Genomic DNA, 21,632 nt, shown 5'->3' with positions numbered 1-21,632 from the left:
TGAGTGCAGCTCAGGAGTATAATACAGGAGGTAACTCAGGATCAGTGCAGGATCAGTAATGTATGTACACAGTGATCCCAGCAGCAGAATAGTGAGTGCAGCTCTGGAGTATAATACAGGATGTAACTCAGGATCAGTACAGGATCAGTAATGTATGTACACAGTAACCCCACCAGCATAATAGTGAGTGCAGCTCTGGAGTATAATACAGGATGTAACTCAGGATCAGTACAGGATAAGTAATATAATGTATGTACACAGTGACCCCACCAGCAGAATAGTGAGTGCAGCTCAGGAGTATAATACAGGAGGTAACTCAGGATCAGTGCAGGATCAGTAATGTATGTACACAGTGATCCCACCAGCAGAATAGTGAGTGCAGCTCTGGAGTATAATACAGGATGTAACTCAGGATCAGTACAGGATCAGTGGTGTAATGTATGTACACAGTGACCCCACCAGCAGAATAGTGAGTGCAGCTCTGGAGTATAATACAGGCTGTAACTCAGGATCAGTACAGGATACATAATCTGGTGCATGTATTATGTGTGTATTACACTGTTAACCTCAGACACTGCTGTGACATCTGCCTTGCACTACAGCAGGTGGCTTTATGCGCTTTACAGTTCTCACTGACTTTGTGACATTGGGTTTTTCTAACCTGATTCCTCCTACTAACTCCTCTCTTTGCACGTCTTTATTAGCCTAGCGATTTAAGGAAATATCGTAGAAAGGTAATACTGCCTTATTTTTTCACCTTTTACAGCATGCTGTGCATTTGCATGCCCACATTCATTTCTATCATTTCCAATAGTCAGAATTATTTTTTCTCTTCTGTGTGAGAAGAACAAAGATCTGACCCCAGTATCTGACTGTAGATGTCATTCCCCTACTTAGTTGTTGTGCAGGAATATATATTTGATATATTTTTCATGTTTAAATCATGTATATGTGTATATATAGATAGATAGATAGATATATATATATATATATATATATATATATATATAATTTTATTCTTTAGATTAAATTGTGTGTGTGTATATATATATATATATATATATATATATATATATATATATATAATATTATTATATTTTTATTTAATTTTTTTTTTATTCTTCTTCATACCTTACAATAGTCCAAACATCTTTTTCATTTCCAGCCTCATTCCCTATTTCTGAGTTGTAAATGACGATTAATGATACATAGAAAGATGTGACTGATGGTAATGCTGAATTCTGTCTATGTCTCCAGCCTCCAGGTACTAGTGATGACAAAACTACAATACGGTGCGAGACCTCCCCTCCTTCCTCGCCCAGGTCTTTACGGCTAAGTTCGGTTCATAAAGGAGCGTTGCACACAATGAGTCACGAGGACATCCGGGACATTAGGAAGTAAGTATTGATCATGGCGTCACACAGATCTCTATGTTGCAGGGGATCTCAGGGATCACATAGCAAGCAGGGTCATCACCCAAGGTTTTCCATATTCCCTGTTAGCTCAGAGTGTATTGAGGCAGCAGATGAGAGGTCTCTTCTCCTGATACCACGCTGCTGTCACATCACAGGATTAGTATGATGCCTATAAGTTATTGTGGCAATGTGGTGTAGTATTGATAGAGCTGGGAGTGGATAACCTGCAGCTTTATGGTTTTTATCCCTCAGCTCCACCGGCTCGCAGGACGGCCAGGTCAGCAATCCCAGCAGCAGTAACAGCAGCCAGGACTCGCTCAACAAAGCCCCAAAGAAGAAAGGAATCAAGTCCTCTATTGGGCGCTTATTTGGCAAAAAGGAGAAGGGTCGTCCTGGACAGATGGGCAAAGATTCTCTTGGACCAGGTGAGCTGTCACTTATGCCTGTTTATAATATATATGCGCACCCCTTAAATCCCGGCTAATGTGTGCGTTTATATATACAGTAGTGGTTTTCAAAGAGGATGGATACACAGCAACTTTCTTGCATGAACAGCGCCACCTCTGTGTCCAGGTTGTGTGTAGTATTACAATTTTGCTCCCTTATTTTAATATAACTGAGCTACAAAAGCCACACCCAAACTGAGGACAAGAAAGGTGACGTTTCTGGAGGAAAGCGCCTGCATAACCCCTTTATGGTGCGTTCACATGTACAGGATTTGCAGCAGATTTGACGGCCCAGATTTTTCTGCTTTGAATCTGCAACTTCAAATCTGCTGCAGATCCTGTACATGTGAACGCACCCTTAGGGTATAAACACACACACCGTATACGCAGCGTATTTACTGCTGCAATACGCAGCAAATACGCAGCAAATTAGATCTAAATACCTGAACACAGCATCAAATCTGCACCATCAAATCTGCTGCAAATCTGCTGCGTATACGGTGTGTGTGTGTTTATACCCTTATGGTGTTCTTGGATTAAACTAATCGCTTAGTTAAAGGATAGATCATAGGTTTCTGATGATACCGCCGGGATCCCCATCTAACACAAGATTTGGGGTCTCCTGTCACTGCGAGTATGTGAAGCATATTAGCACAACTCTTGAGGACAGGGGTGGCACTGTTTTTTTTTAAAGAAAGTATCTGTGCTTCTTCCAATCCTGGATAACCCCTTTAAATGGTCACTATGTAATACTTTACTTCCAGTGTGTTAGTTAAGTGACGGTGTATGGAATTATTGGCAGTGTTGCTCTACAAGTTGCAGTGGGTCACATGACTGATCATATGTTCAGTTGGATGGAAATGTTTGGTCCCTGAGGTGCAATACACTGGGCCTGAAGTAGTTAAGTCACAAGCTATAGGCCTGATACACGCTGGGTATAAATGCTCACTATAATCTCCTGTGAGTCATGCTGGGTTCTGTAGTCCTACGAATAATCTGCCTGTCCCACATACCAGATCTGGTCACCATTATAAACCAGTATGTGACTCTCTCCTTTACAGGGGGAATCCCAGAATTTGAAAGCACCTCCCAGGAATCTCTCGGACTCTCGAAGCTCGGAGGACCAGTGGAGAAAAACCGAAAGCTCCAGAAGAAGTAAGAGCTAGAATAAAAAAATAAAATAAAATAATAATAAAAAAAATAAATAAACACATAACCAGTGCAGGGACCACAGCTTTTCCTGGCGGTAAGAGAAGTCTGGCTGTGACTACTTCATAAGACCACCTGCAGCCCGCCAGCTGTGGAAGAACTACAATTCCCATCATGCCTGGCCAGCCAAAACTGCAGATGCAGAACCCATTCAGTTTTGTTCCCTATATACTTCTGTTGGGTGTTGTCTATAATAGGTTGCCGCTTTGGGTTTGTATTGATTTATGCTTTTTCCCTGTCTCCCTTGTGGCTAGCGTTATATCAGGGTGAGTATAAGGATTACTGAGTGGCTCCTCTTCCCTGGTTCTATCTGCATGCATCTTGTGGTGATGACTACAGCTCACCTCTCGGCTTCTTGGGGTCTTCTCCATGTTTCCTGGTGTGCCGTGGTGTCAGTTCAGAACCCTTCTCTGAGATATACAGTATAGATGTATTTGCCGATCAGCCATAACAATAAAACCACTGACAGGTGAACTGAATGATGGATCTTTTCCTGGCAAAGGGTGCGATAGGTCAGGTCAGTGCCCCCCATGATTTCACCATACACTCCGTCCGATCACTGGCTACACTGGTCCCAAGCAACAACCTGTTATGGCTGATCGGTGTGTATTATACTGAACCTCTTGCCAAGATGGACTTAATGCTTAGGTGAATGATGTCTGTACCTGAGAGCTGAAACTATGAGAGCTGTTACTATGGGTGGCTCCTATTCTTTTGCCTGGTTATTATGCTGGATCTGCTCTATAGGAGTCGCTGTAGTCTTCATATCATTGTGTTCTCTATACCCAGGTACCTGTATAATCTGGCTCTGTACATCATAATAGTAAAGCCGTTCTGATATTAAGGTTATGTTCAGGAGCGGTGACACTGATGCTATTAGACGTCTGCTATGATGTACGTCAGGATCAGGAGGATTGCATTGCGTGTCCTCAGAAGGCTTCAGGTTATTTTTATTTTGAACCCAGGCAGGATCCATAGGTTGATAGTCCATGAAGGTTAAGGCGGCCATACACATTCAAGAGCAAAACGCCCATTCAGCTGACGTGTATTTGGCTGATTCTGACTTACACATAAACGCTCAGCCCGGCCAAGTGTGCATGTGTTCTCAATGGAGAGAGTAGAGAAATCTGCTGCTCCGGTGGCAGCTTAAAGGAGAACTCCGGACTGGGCTGGGGTGGGAGGAGGATGAAAGTAGTAACATGTTCTCATCTTCCCTGCCATAGTACTGGCGCCGGTATCCAGCAGTCCTGGTCACTTCTGGGTCTGAGTAGAGACCTGGGACGTGACGTGATAGGTCAGCTCAGCCAGTCAGTGGCCGAAGGCGGGATCCCACTACAGCTGCTAACTGGCTGAACTGGCCTAACACGTCATGTACCAGGTCCCCACTTAGACTCAAAAGCATCTGGGACCAGGGGATACCAGCACCATGTTACTACGTTCATCCTCTCCTTCCCAAGCACTCTGCCAAAAATCACCCCAGCCCAGAGTTACCCTTTAACTTTACGTCGGTTATCCCAGATCCAACATAGCAGCATCTTCAAAAAACCTTGCCACCCCTGACTGTGTGTGGTAATACAACTTGGCTCATTCACTACAATAGTGCCAAACTGCAATACCATACACAAATTGAGGACTGGGGTGGTGCTCTTGTTGGGGAAATACTGGACAAAAAAAAGGATCAGACATTGAAATTCAGCATACATCTTTCCTGATATCCCTACACATTGGACAGTCGGCCGTCCCTCTGAAATTACTGGATTTGCCAGCAGCTTGTTGCCTATTTCTGAGCATATGTGACGCTAAAGTGTTCTTATAGTGTGGAACTATTCTGATGTAATAGTGTGATGTCTGTGATGGACGTCATGTTTGCAGTTCTCTTCTAACATAAGCCACCATTACAGGCATGAGCTGCTGGAAGAAGCTCGGCGTCAGGGGCTGCCATTTGCACAGTGGGACGGTCCAACCGTGGTGGTCTGGTTGGAGGTAAGTCTGACCTCTGCCTGCCATGACTCCTCTATACAAGTCTATGTGACCATTGACAGCTCTGTCGTCTCTCTGCAGCTCTGGGTCGGGATGCCCGCCTGGTACGTGGCCGCATGTCGAGCCAATGTGAAAAGCGGGGCGATAATGTCGGCTCTTTCTGACACTGAGATCCAGAGAGAGATCGGGATTAGTAACCCTCTGCACAGGTTAAAGCTGCGACTCGCCATCCAGGAGATCATGTCCCTAACCAGTCCTTCTGCTCCCCCCACATCCAGAACGGTAAGAACATTAGACATAACATGAAGTTACTGTTACATTGATATTGTCCACATAGGACACTACCCATGGGCTATAGTACCAGGCACTAGTGAATGGGGCTCCACTATTGTTCAGTATGGTTCATCTGTTGTGTTTTTTTTCTTATCCAAATCAACTGGTTCTGACTTCAGTTGCCCCAACCAAGTGCTGCAGCGCCATACATTTTGCAGTGGATGTGCCAGGTACTACAATTAGCTCAATCCTTTTCACTTGGCTGCAGTACCAGGCACAACTACTCCTAAAAGTACAGTGCAGATGAACAGTTGTGTGTATTGGCCCATAGACTAGAATGGTTCCAATACTGTCTGCAGTGAGGACGAATTTTATAGATGTGTGTAAGGGCCTTACCTGTACAAGAATGAGATGCAGTACCAGGCACGACCAGTACACAGGTGTGGCGCTGTGCCTAGTACCTCCCCTCTCCAGCATCGGGTCCCCGATCGCGCTGCTCCGTTCTCTCGTCCAGCTGCCGTTTCCTGGTCTGAGCTGCGGCTCGAGAAGTGACGTCTCAAGGCAGCTCAGCCGTTTAGCGGTCGTAGTGGAGTCCCGCCTCGGCCACTAAATGGCTTAGCTGCCTTGAGACGTCACGTCTTAAGCCGCAGCTCAGACCAGGAAGTGGCAGCCGGACGGGAGAATGGGGGAGCGCAATCCGGGACCCAGCACTAGAACCAGGGGAGGTAAGTGGACGGCGGTGTCTATATCCACCCCCTCCCCAGCCGTACAATAAAAATGACCCCAGCCCGGAGTACACCTTTAATGAGTTGTCAGCAGCCAGAGAGGGGCTCCCGTGGGGCATTTCTGGTCACCCGGAGCTCCTGCACAGTGATGTCCTCCCTCTCCAGGAGTCCGGCGTCCTCAGCTGCATAGGAGGCATGGCAGCTGCCTGGGGAGGGAGGTTGTCACTGTGCACAGAGCTCGGGTCACCCCCAATACACCAACAGCATCCCCTTCATACTACGGGCAGCCTTGTACAGGAGGAGAATGAGAGCAGTGACGTCCTCCCGCTCCTTTACTGTAAGTAGTGGTGTGTTTGCGAACAGAGGTATTACTGTGTGTATAGATAGATAGATTTTTTTTTTCTACATTTATTAAAGTTTTATATAATTTTTATGTAACTTGATTAAATAAAGTGTGTATATTTTTTCATTGTGAATGCGTAGCAAGAGGTAACACTGCCTTTCTGCTGCGGTTTCAGATACTGCAGGGCTATAAGGGGCTTTTTTGGAATACTCTTTTAGGCTATGTTCACACTAGGTATTTTTTATGACAAGAACGGCCATTGTTAGCAAATAAAATAACGTCTGTTCTTGTCATAAAACACTGAGCAGCATTAAAATTAAGGCAAACAGCGGCCATTGTTCACACTGTATTAAACAACGGCCGCTGTTCGATGCGGCCGCACAAGCAAGCGACACGTCAGTTATTTCTGGCCGCTCGGAAAAATTGGCCGCTAATAATCGACTTTCTGGCTGTCATATTGGTCGTAGTATTACTATAAATCAATGGTTAATTAATTTCCAGGCACACCTATACTGCGGCCGGATTTCAAGGATTTAAAAATAATGTTCATCCAGCCAATAATGCAGTATTAGTCAGATGAACATGTAAAACAGCGTCTGTTGTCTGAAACTGCCAACAACGGACATGTCAAACAGTGTTCATAGATAAATATTGTGTGAATGTGGCCTTAAAGGGATTATCCAGCGAAAGTTATATAGATTTGTAATTTACTTCTATATAAAAATCTCAGATCTTCCAGTACTTATCAGCTGCTGTATGTCCTGCAGGAAGTGGTGCATTCTTTCCAGTCTGACACAGTGCTCTCTGCTGCCACCTCTGTCCATGTCAGGAACTGTCCAGAGCCGGAAAGATTTTTTTTAATGGGAAATTTCTGACAGTTCCTGACATGGACAGAGGTGGCAGCAGAGAGCACTGTGTCAGCCTGGAAAGAATACACCACTTCCTGCAGGACATACAGCAGCTGATAAGTACTGGAAGACTGGAGAATTTTGAATAGAATTAAAATTACAAATCTATATAACTTTCTGAAACCAGTTGATTTGAAAGAAAAAGATTTTTGCCAGAGTACCCCTTTAAAGTTTCTCCTCGAGTGTCTGACTGTATTTTCCACTGTATATATCTCTTTAGCTGGGGTTTTGAGGTGGTGGGCTCCTGGCGGGTCACATTTCCGGCTGTTCTCCTGTATGACCCTTAATGCCTTCTTAGACACTCTCTTAGCGTTTGCTCTTCTCCTGCTCCACCATGTACCTGTTGCTTATATATTGTGCCACCTTCCCTCTCTGTTACTGCTTCCCTCTCACTGGATGTGCTTGTATTAGTCCACGGGAAATGTCTGGGTTACTCACGAAGAGATGGAGACTCTTACCGCCTCTCCGCAAACGGTTAGTCCTACCGCACCACTGCTTGTCTGTGTAGCATCATCCTCCTCCTCCTCCCCGGATGCCTCTCACAACCTCCTCTGTAGTAGTCATTACCACCAGTGGATTTGTAGACGCTCGGATGTTTCTTGTTTTAGTTTTTTTAGGTTTGGGATTTTTATTTTAAAGAGTCACTGTCGTTTAATTTTTTATTTTTTCAGAAATCAATATTACAGTCGATTTGAAGAAACTTTGTAATTGGGTTTATTAGGCGAATATGCCATTATCTGCATTCAAAAAGACTTTCCCCAGCACCCCCCCCCCCTCCTCTCTCTCATCCTCTGCTCATTATCAGGAAATCTCGACTCTTTTACATCAGTCGGACCCTGTCTGTTCTATGGAGAGGGGAGGGGGGAGATTAGTCGCTAGCAGAGAACAATGGATTACACAGCGGGACCTGTGTGTAAGAGAGGTCAGTGCTAACTGTCAGAGGAGATAGCCCGGTGATGTAGCTGTAAATTAACTCTTTGTTGTCCGGTTTTGGTACCTCATCTCCCTCCACCCCTCCCCTCCCCTCTCCATAGAGAACAATGAAGACAGGGGGGAGAGCTTCAAACTGCTTTTTCATGATAAAAATGCATTTTTCAGCTAATAAACTCAATTACAAAGTTTCTCAAAATCTCCTGTACTATTGATTTCTGCAGAAAAAAAAACACACACACACGACAGTGACACTTTAACCTTTGATGTGCCTGACCGAGGCAGCACTACTGTTGCCTTCCCCTCTGCCGGGCACTGAAAGGGTTATCCTGAGAAATTAGTAGAAACCAGAGAACCTCTAATTATGTGGTCTCTAACCTGTGGCAAAACTACAAGCCGCAGGCTGTCAGGGCATGCTGGGAGTTGTAGTTTTGCCAGAGGTTGGAAAGCATTGCTCTAACAGTACATGCCCCATCTTCCAACACAGTAGTATAAGGTGGGTTACTGGGCTTCCCCGCCCCCGAGGTTCCTGAGCGTTTCTATGTGTTTCCATATTGCATGTGCATCCTGTGTGCTGCATGGAGTGACTGGTAACCTCATTCATCCGGCCGACTAACTTTCTGTGTTCTTTTGCTTTCCTAACCCCACATGTAACCCCAGGACGATGAGGAGGGGAGCTGGGCTCAGGTTTGAGCTTTTTCACTAATACACCTTTTTTTCTTTCTTTTCGCTCTTTCCTATCTGATACTTAGCGAGCTTCACGTAGTAGTAAATTCCTTTTAATTCCTCCGGTTTTGATTAACTTCCTGGTTGAAATGCATTTGATGTGATAACAGATTGATAATGATCCATAAAGCTTACGGTATACAACCGCGCACATCTATCCACCCTCCTGATGACATAAGCATCACTACTAGAGATGAGCGAACCTGGAGCATGCTCGAGTCCATCCAAACCTGAACGTTCGGTATTTGTTTAGCTGGGGCTGCTGAAGTTGGATAAAGCTCTAAGGTTGTCTGGAAAACATGGATACAGCCAATGACTATATCCATGATTTCCACATAGCCTTAGGGCTTTATCCAACTTCAGCAGCCACCGCTAATCATGTGCCGAACGCTCGAGGTTCACTCATCTCTAATCACTACCCAAACTCTACACCGTGCCTGGGACACTATAGCTGATGCGATCGTCAAATATTAAAGGGATACTCAAGCAATCAACCGGTAACAGAAAGTAATACAGATGTGTATATTACTTCTATTTAAAAAATCTCAGGTCTTCCGGTACTTATCAGCTGCTGTATGTCCCGCAGGAAGTGATCTTTTCTTTCCAGTCTGACACAGTGCTCTCTGCTGCCGCCTCTGTCCATGTCAGGAACTGTCGAGAGCAGGAGAGGTTTTCTATGGGGATTTGATACTGTTTTGGACAGAATTCCTGACATGGACAGAGAGCACTGTGTCAGATTGGGAAGAATACACCACTTCCTGCAGGACATGCAGCAGCTAATAAGTACTGGAAGACTTGAGATTTTTAAATAGAAGTACATTGCAAATTGCCAGTTGATTTGAAAGAGAAAACATTTTAACAGAGTGCCCCTTTACATAAAAAAATTCCCCAATAGGTGACACTGTAGATAGACGGTGAAGTTAAATTGTAATAACACACACAACCTGAGGTGGAGCTGTGTTTGGAAGAAAGCAAATCCTGGATAACCTATGTAGGGGAACTAGACTAAACGTTTAGTAACAAAAAAAAAAAAAACATGTAAATGTTAAAGGGAATGGCCGCTTTCGCCCAGAAACAGCTCTTCTCTTGTCTGCCGTTTGGGTTTACAACTCTTCCATTAAAGTGAAGCAGGCTTAATTGCAAAACTACACCCAAATTGGAGACAAGAAAGTTGCTGTTTCCTGAAGAAAGCGGCCATGTTTTTTTTCAATCCTGGATAAGCCCTTTAAAGGCAATCTTACCTTCTGTTTCCTTGCAGTTTGTAGTTAATACCTCTTCTAGTAAGGCTGTTTGGAGATCTGAGGGCAGGGCTACCAGAGCACTGATCCACCTCTGGCCGACCCACTCCACTGATATCAATTAGATGGAGCGGGCCAGCCGGGGTCAGATTGGTGCTCTGAGATGGTAGCCCTGCCTTCAGAGCTGCAAACGGCCATACTAGTTGGAGAATTAAACTACAAACTGCATGGAAATTACACAGAGGATAAAGGTAAGAGACATACCTTTATCCTCAGCGCCCAGTAGAGGAAGCTTACAGGCAAAACCAACACATTCTAGTCAAGCAGTTTAGGCTCACGGGTTGTCCAGGAGTAGGAAAAGATGACTGCTTCCACAACTACCGCCACCCTTGTCCATAAGTTGTACATAGTACCGGAGCTTGGCCCAATTTATTTCTCTGCCCAGCTGCAGTACCACACACAGCCTGTCAACAGGGGTGGTGCTCTTTTTGGAGAAAAGCCGCCATCTTTTGTTACTCCCGTACAACCCTGTTTTACCATTGCTAAGGGCCCTATTCCACCAGACGATTATCGTTTGCATAATCGTTAACGATTAACGATCTCAAACGACCGCTATTGCGAAAGACCTGAAAACGTTCACTCATTTCCATGGAACGATAATCTTTCCAGGTCTTATAAAGCGATCAACGATTTCTCGTTCGGTCGTTAATTGTTAACTGCATTTCAACCGAACGATGATCGTTTAGCTTCGAACGATTTAACGATAATCTGAACGATAATTGTCCGGTGGAATAGGGCCCTAAGGCTCTGTTTGGGAAATCATCGGCTGTCAGCGACACATCTGCCTGTGTAAGAGAGGATGTGCAGCTGACGGCCGGCTGATCACATCACAGAGTGGTTTTTTTTTCCCAGAGAGTTTATTAGGGCCCTTAGTTTAGAGAGATCTCCTGTTGGGATAGCATTCTTTACCTGTCGAGCCCCTTTAAGAGGACCCCTGTATAAAACATACAAAACATGTGAGACTTTACATACAGCACGGAGGAGAATATATCCATAAAAAGCTTGATTTGTAGTTTCTTACATCCAAGGAATCATTGGGCTAGTGCTCTATGACGACAGCCGCCATCACTGCTGGCAATGTCTGTCCTTGTTGGACTGTATGCAAGTAGCCCGTGGTCATGGTCATGCGGCGGTCTTGCTGGTGGCGCCATGTCGTGGTGGAGCTCTATCTGAGGCACATAATCACTCGCTGATCTTCCATTGCCCCGATCGGCCTATCACAATGATCACACACTATAAGTGAGGCGATTTCCTTTCCTAACTCCTCCCTGTCCTCCTAGACGTTAGCCTACGGGGACATGAACCACGAGTGGATCGGGAACGAGTGGCTGCCCAGCCTGGGCTTGCCGCAGTATCGCAGTTACTTCATGGAGTGCCTTGTCGATGCCAGGATGCTGGACCATTTAACAAAGAAGGATCTCCGCGGCCAGTTAAAGATGGTGGACAGTTTCCATAGGTAAGATTCACCAGACACCAAAAACACATGTTTCGGCAAATTACTTAAAGGAGTTCCGCCTAAAGTATTTTTTAATGTTATTACTTATGGAAAGTTAGACAAATTCCTAATGTACATTAATTATGGGAAATGTACATATAGGACTATTTCCCTTAATTTGGTAGATCATGGAGTGTTCAAATTCTCTCAAACTGTGACGTCACGAATCAGGTGCAATTCCTATGGAGCGTCCAGCAGGGGGCGCACTATATGTAGAAATCTATGGTCTTTATTGAAGTCAATGGAAGATGTAATGTAATGTAAAAACTACCCTTTATTAATGGACTATGTTTATGGAATAATTTGGAGAACAACTTGCTCCTCAAATGGAGAGTACCGAGCAAGTGCCGGTGCATCTACCTCCTCCCTCCCTCCCTGGTTGGTGCAGTGGGACAGATAGACGCTGCTACTCCTCCCATCCTCTGCTCATAGTATGAGCAGACGATGGGAGGAGTAGTACCAGGGAAATCCCCATCACCAAACACCCCCCCCCCCCCCAGTGTCCTTGCTCCCCAAATTATTCCATGAACGTAGTCTATCAATAAAGGGTAGTTTTTACATTACATCTGCCATTAACTTCAATACAGTCCATAGACTTTAAAATATACACTGCACCCCCTGCTGGACACTCCATTGGAATTACATCTGATTCGTGACATCACGGTTTTTGAGAGAATTTAAACACCCCATGATCTACTAAATTAAGGGAAATAGCCCTATATGTGCATTTCCCATAATTAATGTACATTAGGAATTTGTCTAACTTTCCATAAGTAATAACATATTAAAAAAATACTTTTGGCCGGAGTTGTCCTTTAATGCCAAAATAACCAAATTTTCCATTTTTCTACACCCAGGAACAGCTTCCAGTGCGGCATCATGTGCTTACGGCGGCTGAACTACGACCGGAAGGAGCTGGAGAGGAGGCGGGAGGAAAGTCAGAATGAGATTACAGGTGGGTGAGACGCCCCCAACGGGGAATTTGGGAAGTTTTGTACTTGCCTTCCCACCAAGAGGTACCGCTACGGCAAGGGATCGGAGGGGCTTGAATCTCCAGTCATTCCTTCAGTTATTTGGTGAGAAATACGCAGGACTGGTTGTAGGGACGGCAGACGACAGTCCACAACCAACATTCATACCTGACCCACAAAGTTGGAATCTTTGGTAGTATGGCAGTATTATTCAGAAACTGAATGGCAGTACTATAGTCATACAGTATATAGTTATACAGTACATATACAGTATGGAGGCCGATGCTTAGGTGCCCCGGAGTTCCCTGGTATTACTTAGGCTTTGGGTGGTGGTAGTATAGGGCAGTGCTATGTGGACACCGTATAGGAGCATTATTGAGATGTGTCACCACTGTGCATACCATATAGAAGGTGTTTATATAGCAGTGTTAGTATTTGATGGTATTATTTGGATACTGTATAGGACGGTATTTAGGCACTATATGTTAGTATTTAGATACTGTATAGAAGGAGGGTATTTAGGCACTATATGGTAGTATTTAGATACTGTATAGAAGGAGGGTATTTAGGCACTATATGGTAGTATTTGGATACTGTATAGGAGGGTATTTAGGCACTATATGGTAGTATTTGGATACTGTATTGGAGGGTATTTAGGCACTATATAGTGGTATTTGAATACTGTATAGCAGGCTTGTTAGGTGCCATTTGGTAGTGCATGGATACTGTATAGCAGAATATTTAGGTGCTAACTGGTAGTATTTGGATACAGTATAGGAGGGTGTTTAGGCACTATATGGCAGTATTTGGATACAGTATAGCATGATATTTAGGCACTATATGGCAGTATCTGGATACAGTATAGCAGGATGGTTAGGCACTATATGGTAATATTTCAATACTGTATAGTAGGCTTATGTGTCATTTGGTAGTGCATGGATACTGTATAGCAAGATATTTAGGTGTTAACTCGTAGTATTTGGATACAGTATAGAAGGGTGTTTAGGCACTATATGGTAATATATATATATATATATATATATATATATATATATACACATTATAGTGGGATGTAAGGCGCTATATGATCGTACTTGGATACTGTATAGAAGGGTGTTTAGGCAATATGTGGAAATATATGGATACAGTATAACAGGATATTTAGACACTGGCAGTATCTGGATACAGTATAGCAGGATGGTTAGGCACTATATGGCAGTATCTGGATACAGTATAGCAGAATGGTTAGGCACTATATAGCAGCATCTGGATACAGTATAGCAGGATGGTTAGGCACTGTATGGCAGTCTTTGGATACAGTATAACAGGATATTTAGGCACTATATGGCAGTATCTAGATACAGTATAGCAGGATATTTAGGCACTGTATGGCAGTATCTGGATACAGTATAGCAGGATATTTAGGCACTATATGGCAGTATCTGGATACAGTATAGCAGGATATTTAGGCACTATATGGCAGTATCTGGATACAGTATAGCAAGAAATTTAGCCACTATATGGCAGTATCTGGATACAGTATAGCGGGATATTTAGGCACTATATGGTAGTATAATGAATGCTTTTGAAATTACAGGAAAAAAATTCTAAAAATTGTGCCCTACATATATGTATCCTCATGTATTCTTCCCACCCTGAGCATTGTGTAGGCGTGCGGAGAATCTGTCACTGCTTATATAAATGATTTACTATATCACCAGCCTTTACATACCTTGCATTGCTATACAGTATGGCTCAACTGCTGCAAACCTGCTGTCCATTACAGCGTTAGCCAGAAAGCAAAGCTCCCTCTGACATCCGGCCCCCAGTGTCACATCTCTCCTCCTCTTCCAGATGTCCTCGTTTGGAGCAACGAACGGGTCATCAACTGGGTCTTATCCATTGGGCTTAAAGAATATGCAAATAACCTTGTAGAAAGTGGCGTTCACGGCGCTCTGATTGCCTTAGATGAGACGTTCGATCACAACACGTTGGCTTTGCTGCTACAGATTCCCACTCAGAACACACAGGTAAGAGGGATTGTATAGCGGCTGCCTATATAGAGGCGCAGCGACCACGTAAGGGCCTTGTGAATATGACATCTGTTCTTATTTCAGGCACGTTCAGTGTTGGAGCGGGAATTCAACAACCTTCTCATACGAGGAACAGAGAGAAGATTTGATGACGTATGTTATTCCCTATATTAATGGCGGGTGGGGGGGGGGGGCACCATGCAGGGACCTCAAACCTACCTTTGTTGGACCCCTGACTACCTGTGACATATCCTAACCACAAGTGGCTTCACATACACATTCACAGGCTTCCTGTAGGCATAATGTCCCATAAAGACATGCTGGTGGTTTAATGTCCCAAATTGAAAAAAAAAAAAAGGAATTTGTTTTGATTTCGGGGAGTTTTGCATTTACGCCGTTCGCCCTATGGTAAAACTGACTTGTTATGCATGTTCCTCAAGTTGTTACGATTACAACGATATGTAACATGTATAACTTTTATATTATGTGATGGCCTGTAAAAATTTCAAACCATTGTTAACAAATATACGTTCCTTAAAATGGCTCTATTCCCAGGCTTATAGCGCTTTTATCCTTTGGTCTATGGGGCTGTGTCAGGTGTCATTTTTTTGCGCCATGATGTGATCTTTCTATCGGTACCTTGATTGCGCATATGCGACTTTTTGATCACTTTTTATGACATTTTTTCTGGATTTGATGCGACCAAAAATGCGCAATTTTGCACTTTGGAATTTTTTTGCGCTGACGCTGTTTACCACGCGAGATCAGGAATGTGATTAATAGTTCGGGCAATTACGCACGCGGCCATACCAAATATGCTTGTTTATAGATAAAAAAGGAAAAAATTGGTCAGCTCTCCTAGAACATTGTTCACACTAGGCAGGAGCACGTTGCCATAGCTGAAATTGCAAACACACAAAAACACAGAAAAATGCAACAGCTCACCGCAACAGCAAGATACAGACCCACCATAGACATGAAAATAATTAAAAGCAGCCCCCCCCCCCCAACTGCCCAAAAAATTCCCACAAAAATAATGAGTCTCTTGGTTACTATTTGCAAACAGCGTAAACTGCCTCACCACGATAAGGTGGACTCATCGGGGCAGAATGTTTGTTTATTTGTTTATTTATTTATTTATATTTATAAAATGGGAAAAGGGGGGGATTTGGACTTTTAATAGGGGAGGGGGCTTTTTATTAATAAAAAAAAATAATTTACTTTTTTTTTTTTTTTTTTTACTTTAACTAGAAGTCCCCCTGGGGGACTTGTATATAGACAGCACTGATCTCTCATAGAGATCAATGCTGTGTATATACACAGCAAAGATCGATGAGATCGGTCATAGCAATCTATTGCCGAGCCGGGATCAGCGTCTTTCCGAAGAACGGATCTCCCCCCCCCCCCCCCCGCGATGAGATCCGTCCCACTAGACACCAGGGATGCGCGGAGGAAAGCCTCTAAGTGCAGCTGTCAGGTTTGCCCCGTTGCCGCGCCGGCTAATAGAGGCACTGCCCAGCTGCACATGTCAGCCGGGGTCAGCGCCGTTCAGAGCGGGGTCCCAGCGGGACTGCAGGAAGTGATGTATTCTTTCCAGTCTGACACAGTGCTCTCTGCTGCCACCTCTGTCCATGTCAGGAACTGTCTAGAGCAGCAGCAAATCCCCATAGAAAACCTCTCCTGCTCTGGACAGTTCTTGACATGGACAGAGGTGGCAGCAGAGAGCACTGTGTCAGACTGGAAAGAATATACCACTTCCTGCAGGGCATACCGCAACTGATAAGTACTGGAAGACTTGATATTTTTAAGTAGAAGTAAATTCAAGAATCTATATAACTTTCTGAGGAAATTATAAAAATTTCAGCAGAGTTCCCCTTTAATGTCAGCTCTCCACTTCCAATTTTACAGGATGATGATAAAAGCTTTAGACGGGCCCCGTCATGGAGAAAGAAATTCCGACCAAAGGATGTGCGAGGACTAAGCGCTGGCTCTGCGGAGACACTACCCGCCAACTTCAGAGTCAACTCCTCAATGTCTTCACCTTCTATGCAGCCAAAGAAAATGCAGATGGATGGTAGGAGCAATCTATGGATTGGCGAGCATGGTGGAATGTGTGCGGCTGGTGCATGGAGTTTCCATAACAATTTGCCATGTTCCTTAACCTGTTCCATGTGTATTTAACCTCAAATCAAAAAGGATGATGGAACTGGAAGGCCAAAAAGTGTCAGTAGTGTTATGGCGTCCTATCTCAGGGTGGCATAAACTAGTGACAGAGAAGCTGAACAGAATGATGTATCACTTACATTGTTCTGTGCAGCTGATCCAGAGATCTCCTGAAAAACATGGACAATAAGTAGTCCTCTCCATTATGTGCATGAGCCCAGTAGCCCTGGATATTCATGAGCACCAGCACAACCTATGTATAGCGCATGGGTCTCCAAACTGTGGCCCTCCAGCTGTTGCAAAACTACAACTCCCATCATGCCTGGACAGCTAAAGCTTTGGATTTGGCTGTCCAGGCATGATGGGAAATGTAGTTTTGCAACAGCTGGAGGGCCGCAGTTTGGAGACCCATGGTATAGAGTAACAAAGACACCAGTCATTGCTACAGGTTGTGTCCTCTCATAAAAGCTGCACAGCATCTGATATAAGCAATATACTAACCTATGACTCTCCAGTTTTTGGAAAACTACAACTCCTAACATGTCCTGATAACTAATTTTACACCAGCTGGAAATCCATGGGTTGGGGAGCATTGATCTGGGGAAGGATCATAAGATATACAGGTGTCATCATGACCTTCTCTAATTTCTATGCTGATAGTCAAGAGAGTTAGTAGTTAAAGGGCAACTGCAGCGGAAAAAAAAATAACTTTCAAATCACTTGGTGCCATAAACTGCCAAAGATTTGTAATTTAGTTCTAATAAAAAATTTCAAGTAATCTTCCTGTACTTATGAGCTGCTGTAAGTCCTACATATCTATGTCTATGATATACAGCAGCTGATAAGTACTGAAAGACTTGAGATTTTTCAAAAGACGTAAATTGAGACAATGTTTGGTCCGTGCACTCTGCATAGATAATGCCTGGCTGGCTATAGCTTTTCATGTTTATTGGAACTGGAGCCTGGGACAAATGGTGGCTGCGCTGTGAAAGGATGAAATACTATAAGACCTTATTCAGACAGGTTTATTGCCCCAATGTATAACTGGCCGTAATATGTACATAATAAGCCCCTCCCCCCACAATACTGCTTCATAACAGGTTAACCTGATTATGACACTGAGTGGTTGGAGCGCCCCCTAGTTGTTGGGAGGGTGCGCCTGTCCTGTTACCTTGTGTTACTGTATGAGTGTGTCTTACACAAGTAACATAAGACTAACTGCATGTTGTGTTTTTTGCACGTCTCTTATGGTTATTAATAGGCAATGTGTCTGGAATACAAAGACTGGATTCAGCCACAATAAGGACATATTCCTGCTAACGTTATCTGTCGGTAAGTGATCGCCCCGCTAGGGGGACTCCCCCAAATATTCACTGTACAACGCATCTGCCGCTCTTTTCTTTTGAGTGTCTATTATAGGCCTTGGCGCCTGGGTTAGTGATGGCCGAGCCTCAACTTCTGATTAGTGGGGGCTCCAACTCCCGCCAGTCCACTGCCGCATGGGGCTGCCGCTCCTGTGTGAGTGCTGCAGTCTCTTCACTGCTTACTACGCATGCCGCCATACATTCAGTAGCGGCTGTACTTTTGTACATTCAGTAGCGGCTGTACATGCTATTTACATTTGCACACAACCAAATATAATCCCAGAGCTCTAAACATCTGATTCTATACAAATACAGCAGTACCTTGGTTTAAGAGTAACTTGGATTAAGAGCGTTTTGCAAGAAGAGCGCACAGTTTTTCAAAATTATAACTTTGTTTAAGAGCATTGCTTTGGTTTAAGAGCTCCCTGTACTGGGTGGGAGGGGGAGTGGAGGATTTATGGCCCTATTAAACACAGATATCTGAAAGATTTATTTTAGCCAAACCCAGGAACAGACAATAAACGGAGAACTGGTCATAAAAGAAAAACTGAGATTTTTCCTCTTTTCAAATTCTTTCCTGGCTTTGGCTTAAAAAATCCGTCAGACAAATCTCTGTGTAATTTGGCCCTTAAATGGCCGCACGATTGATCATGCCTTGCAAGTGTTTTCGCTGGTTGTCACTTGTTTGTGGTGGTGGACAGCGGAATATCTGTCCGTCTATGGCTGCGTTTACACTACGTTTTTGCAAGCTCTTTTTTTGTAAAAAAAACATGCATTGTGTGCATCCATTTTTCTATTGACTTTCATTAAAAAAAAAAAAAAAAAAAACAGATCAACCGATCAAAACGTATGCACACAATTGCATTCGTTTTTTCCATCTGTTTTATTTTTCTAAAACTTACAAAATAAACTGATTGCAAAAACGTAGTGTGAACCCAGCCTGAAAGGATCTTTTAGAAGAAGAGGGGTCATATGCAAAGGAGTTGAACATTACAGGGCTCAGACTACAAAATGGAGTTTGTAGTCTGTAACCATGGAGACACAAAATAGAATCGTTTTAATCAAGACTATTTGCATTTTAAAAAATTAAATATTTACACAGTAATTTGTGTTCTTGTTTGCTTCCTACCGGTTTCTCATCTTTTATTTTTTTTTTCTTCTTCTCTTCCCCGCAGTTTACCCTCATTACTTCTATAGATGAATATGCAACATCTGAATCCATCTTGATTCCACATTTCCAGACCTGGCCGACTTCTCCGTACAAATCAAGCTGTTCAGACACTTTTGAGATATTTTAATACAGAGTTTTTAAAAATTAGCGAGGAAAAATTATAGATAGGAGAAATATTTTAGAAACTTTAACCGTTTTGTCCTCTTTTCTGTTCCCTCCCAGCAGAGGATTTTCCGTCGTCCCTTTTCCATGTCTCCTCCTATTTGTCACCTTCCCCCCTTACTGAATGTACTGTAACTCCGCGCAGGTCCCCGCTAATCACCAGGGGGCTTTGTAAATGATTCTAGTATTGTAATTTATGGGTATATTTCATAATGACAGCAAAGTTTTTTTTGTTTTCTCGTTTTGTGTCATTTTTTTTTTTTGTTTTCTTTTTTTATCGTATTTGTACAGTCTTAGAACATGGAGAAATTCTATATGCTAATTTACTGGTACAAGATTGTGAAGTGTCCCCGGCCTTCCACAATCCTTAGAATGATTTACTCAGTCTACTTCCTATTTCTCCTGGTCAGACTTTTTTAAAGGGGGGTCGTGTACATCTTTGTTTTATCTCTCTTTCTTGTCATACTTTGGTTTAACGGTTTTATTGTTATATTTTTATGTCTTGTGATATCAGAAAAAGCCATAACAGCAAAAAAAAAAATCGGAATTTTTAGGAAAAAATGGTCAACTTCTATACTAAATCGGCGCCACTCTATGACCGTGTATTGCAGTCTGTAATACCAGACATAAACGGATGGCTAGAGGGGCGCTGTTTCTAGCATTAAAGCAGGCTAATTTTTATCTTTTTTTCCCAAAACTCACAATCACTTTAAGGAGATACCATGTTCTCTGGCCTGGCCTGCCCTATGGACACTATATATTATAAGGTGGGGCTTTGTAGCAGTCCAGGGAGCCTGTAAGGACCAAGTAAAACTCTCCTGTAGGTTGGCACAGCCTGTTTTATACTAAAGGCCTTATCTTCTTCATTGTCTTCTTCCTGAAGGAAAGGATCAGGGCCAGGGCTGGACGGCGACATGTAGGAGCTCGAGCACATCAAGTGTATTGGAGCGGCTCACTTGGACTTTTTGCACTGATCCTAAGGTTGTCCGCACTCTTGTTTCATACTAACACTAACGTCACGCAAGAGCGGATGTCGCCCCCTAGTCTGGATCCTGATCTTGTTTATTTTTAACCCCCCCCCCCTCCTTGGATTTAATGTTCGAAGAAAAACATGTTAAAAAAAAACCCTCTTGGAATCAGTTCTGTTTGAGATCACGTTGTATTATTTATTGCAGTTGACGTTATATAAACTGTCGTCTTGTTTAAACTTTTACTCTTTTTTTTTTTTTTTTTCATGTATAAATTTGGATTCCTTGTTACATTTTTTTTGTTGTTTTTTTTTTTGTTTGTTTTCTAATCCTGTTTGTGTACTTTCTGATTATGTAACAATATATGTACAGTCTATGGACTTTTTGGACTATTTTTATCACAGTATTATTTATTGCTTTCTTTCAATAAAATACTGAAGCATTTTCCACTGCCAATAAATATGTTGTGAAAACCTCTGCCTCTATATGGTCCTTTTCACATTAAGAGATTTGTTGGCCTCAGATGAGACTTTACATGGCATGACAAATCGAGTGGCCAGGCTAAATTATTGATCCTTGTATCGTTCATATGGCCATGGAAACTGACAGCACAGATATGTATATAGGGATATACTGTACATATAGGATGTATATAGGGATATACTGTACATATAGGATGTGTATATAGGATATACTGTACATATAGGATGTGTATATAGGATATACTGTAAATGGAGGATGTGTATATAGGATATACTGTACATATAGGATGTGTGTGTATATAGGATATACTGTATATATAGGATATGTATATAGAATATAGGATGTGTATATGGGATATACTGTACATGGAGGATGTGTATATAGGATATACTGTACATGGAGGATGTGTATATAGGATATACTGTACATGGGGGATGTGTATATGGGATATACTGTACATGGAGGATGTGTATATGGGATATACTGTACATGGAGGATATGTATATAGGATATACTGTACATGGAGGATGTGTATAGGATATAGAGGATATGTATCTATCTGTGCTGTC

At 43.0% G+C, this 21,632-nt stretch overlaps 1 protein-coding gene and 1 non-coding gene across 5 annotated transcripts in view; both read left to right on the top strand.

Moving 5' to 3' along the window:
- The window catches only part of PPFIA1 (PTPRF interacting protein alpha 1), a 65,227-nt gene extending 44,174 nt beyond the window's left edge, over positions 1 to 21,053 (top strand). The window contains exons 17-30 of one of the 4 annotated variants that reach the window (XM_069965204.1): positions 1,258 to 1,397; positions 1,668 to 1,840; positions 2,923 to 3,016; positions 4,972 to 5,053; positions 5,132 to 5,332; positions 7,711 to 7,773; positions 8,890 to 8,916; positions 11,534 to 11,709; positions 12,606 to 12,703; positions 14,574 to 14,749; positions 14,837 to 14,905; positions 16,661 to 16,826; positions 18,177 to 18,247; positions 19,455 to 21,053. In XM_069965204.1, the coding sequence (XP_069821305.1) occupies positions 1,258 to 1,397; positions 1,668 to 1,840; positions 2,923 to 3,016; positions 4,972 to 5,053; positions 5,132 to 5,332; positions 7,711 to 7,773; positions 8,890 to 8,916; positions 11,534 to 11,709; positions 12,606 to 12,703; positions 14,574 to 14,749; positions 14,837 to 14,905; positions 16,661 to 16,826; positions 18,177 to 18,235 (1,524 nt within the window). In that variant the 3' untranslated portion in view covers positions 18,236 to 18,247; positions 19,455 to 21,053. The remainder of the gene's footprint in view (positions 1 to 1,257; positions 1,398 to 1,667; positions 1,841 to 2,922; positions 3,017 to 4,971; positions 5,054 to 5,131; positions 5,333 to 7,710; positions 7,774 to 8,889; positions 8,917 to 11,533; positions 11,710 to 12,605; positions 12,704 to 14,573; positions 14,750 to 14,836; positions 14,906 to 16,660; positions 16,827 to 18,176; positions 18,248 to 19,454) is intronic. The other 3 variants (XM_069965202.1, XM_069965200.1, XM_069965203.1) reach the window with 3 other exon arrangements.
- Positions 7,202 to 7,360, top strand: LOC138790433 (small nucleolar RNA SNORA49). Its single transcript, XR_011363089.1, has one exon. It is a non-coding gene; the product is annotated as a small nucleolar RNA SNORA49 (small nucleolar RNA).
- Positions 21,054 to 21,632: the final 579 nt, after the last annotated feature.

The sequence above is a fragment of the Dendropsophus ebraccatus genome, chromosome 4 (assembly GCF_027789765.1).
Source record: "Dendropsophus ebraccatus isolate aDenEbr1 chromosome 4, aDenEbr1.pat, whole genome shotgun sequence".
Lineage (NCBI taxonomy): Eukaryota > Metazoa > Chordata > Amphibia > Anura > Hylidae > Dendropsophus > Dendropsophus ebraccatus.
The sequence above is the reverse complement of the archived record's forward strand: the minus strand, read 5'-3'. Positions and strand labels throughout refer to the sequence as shown.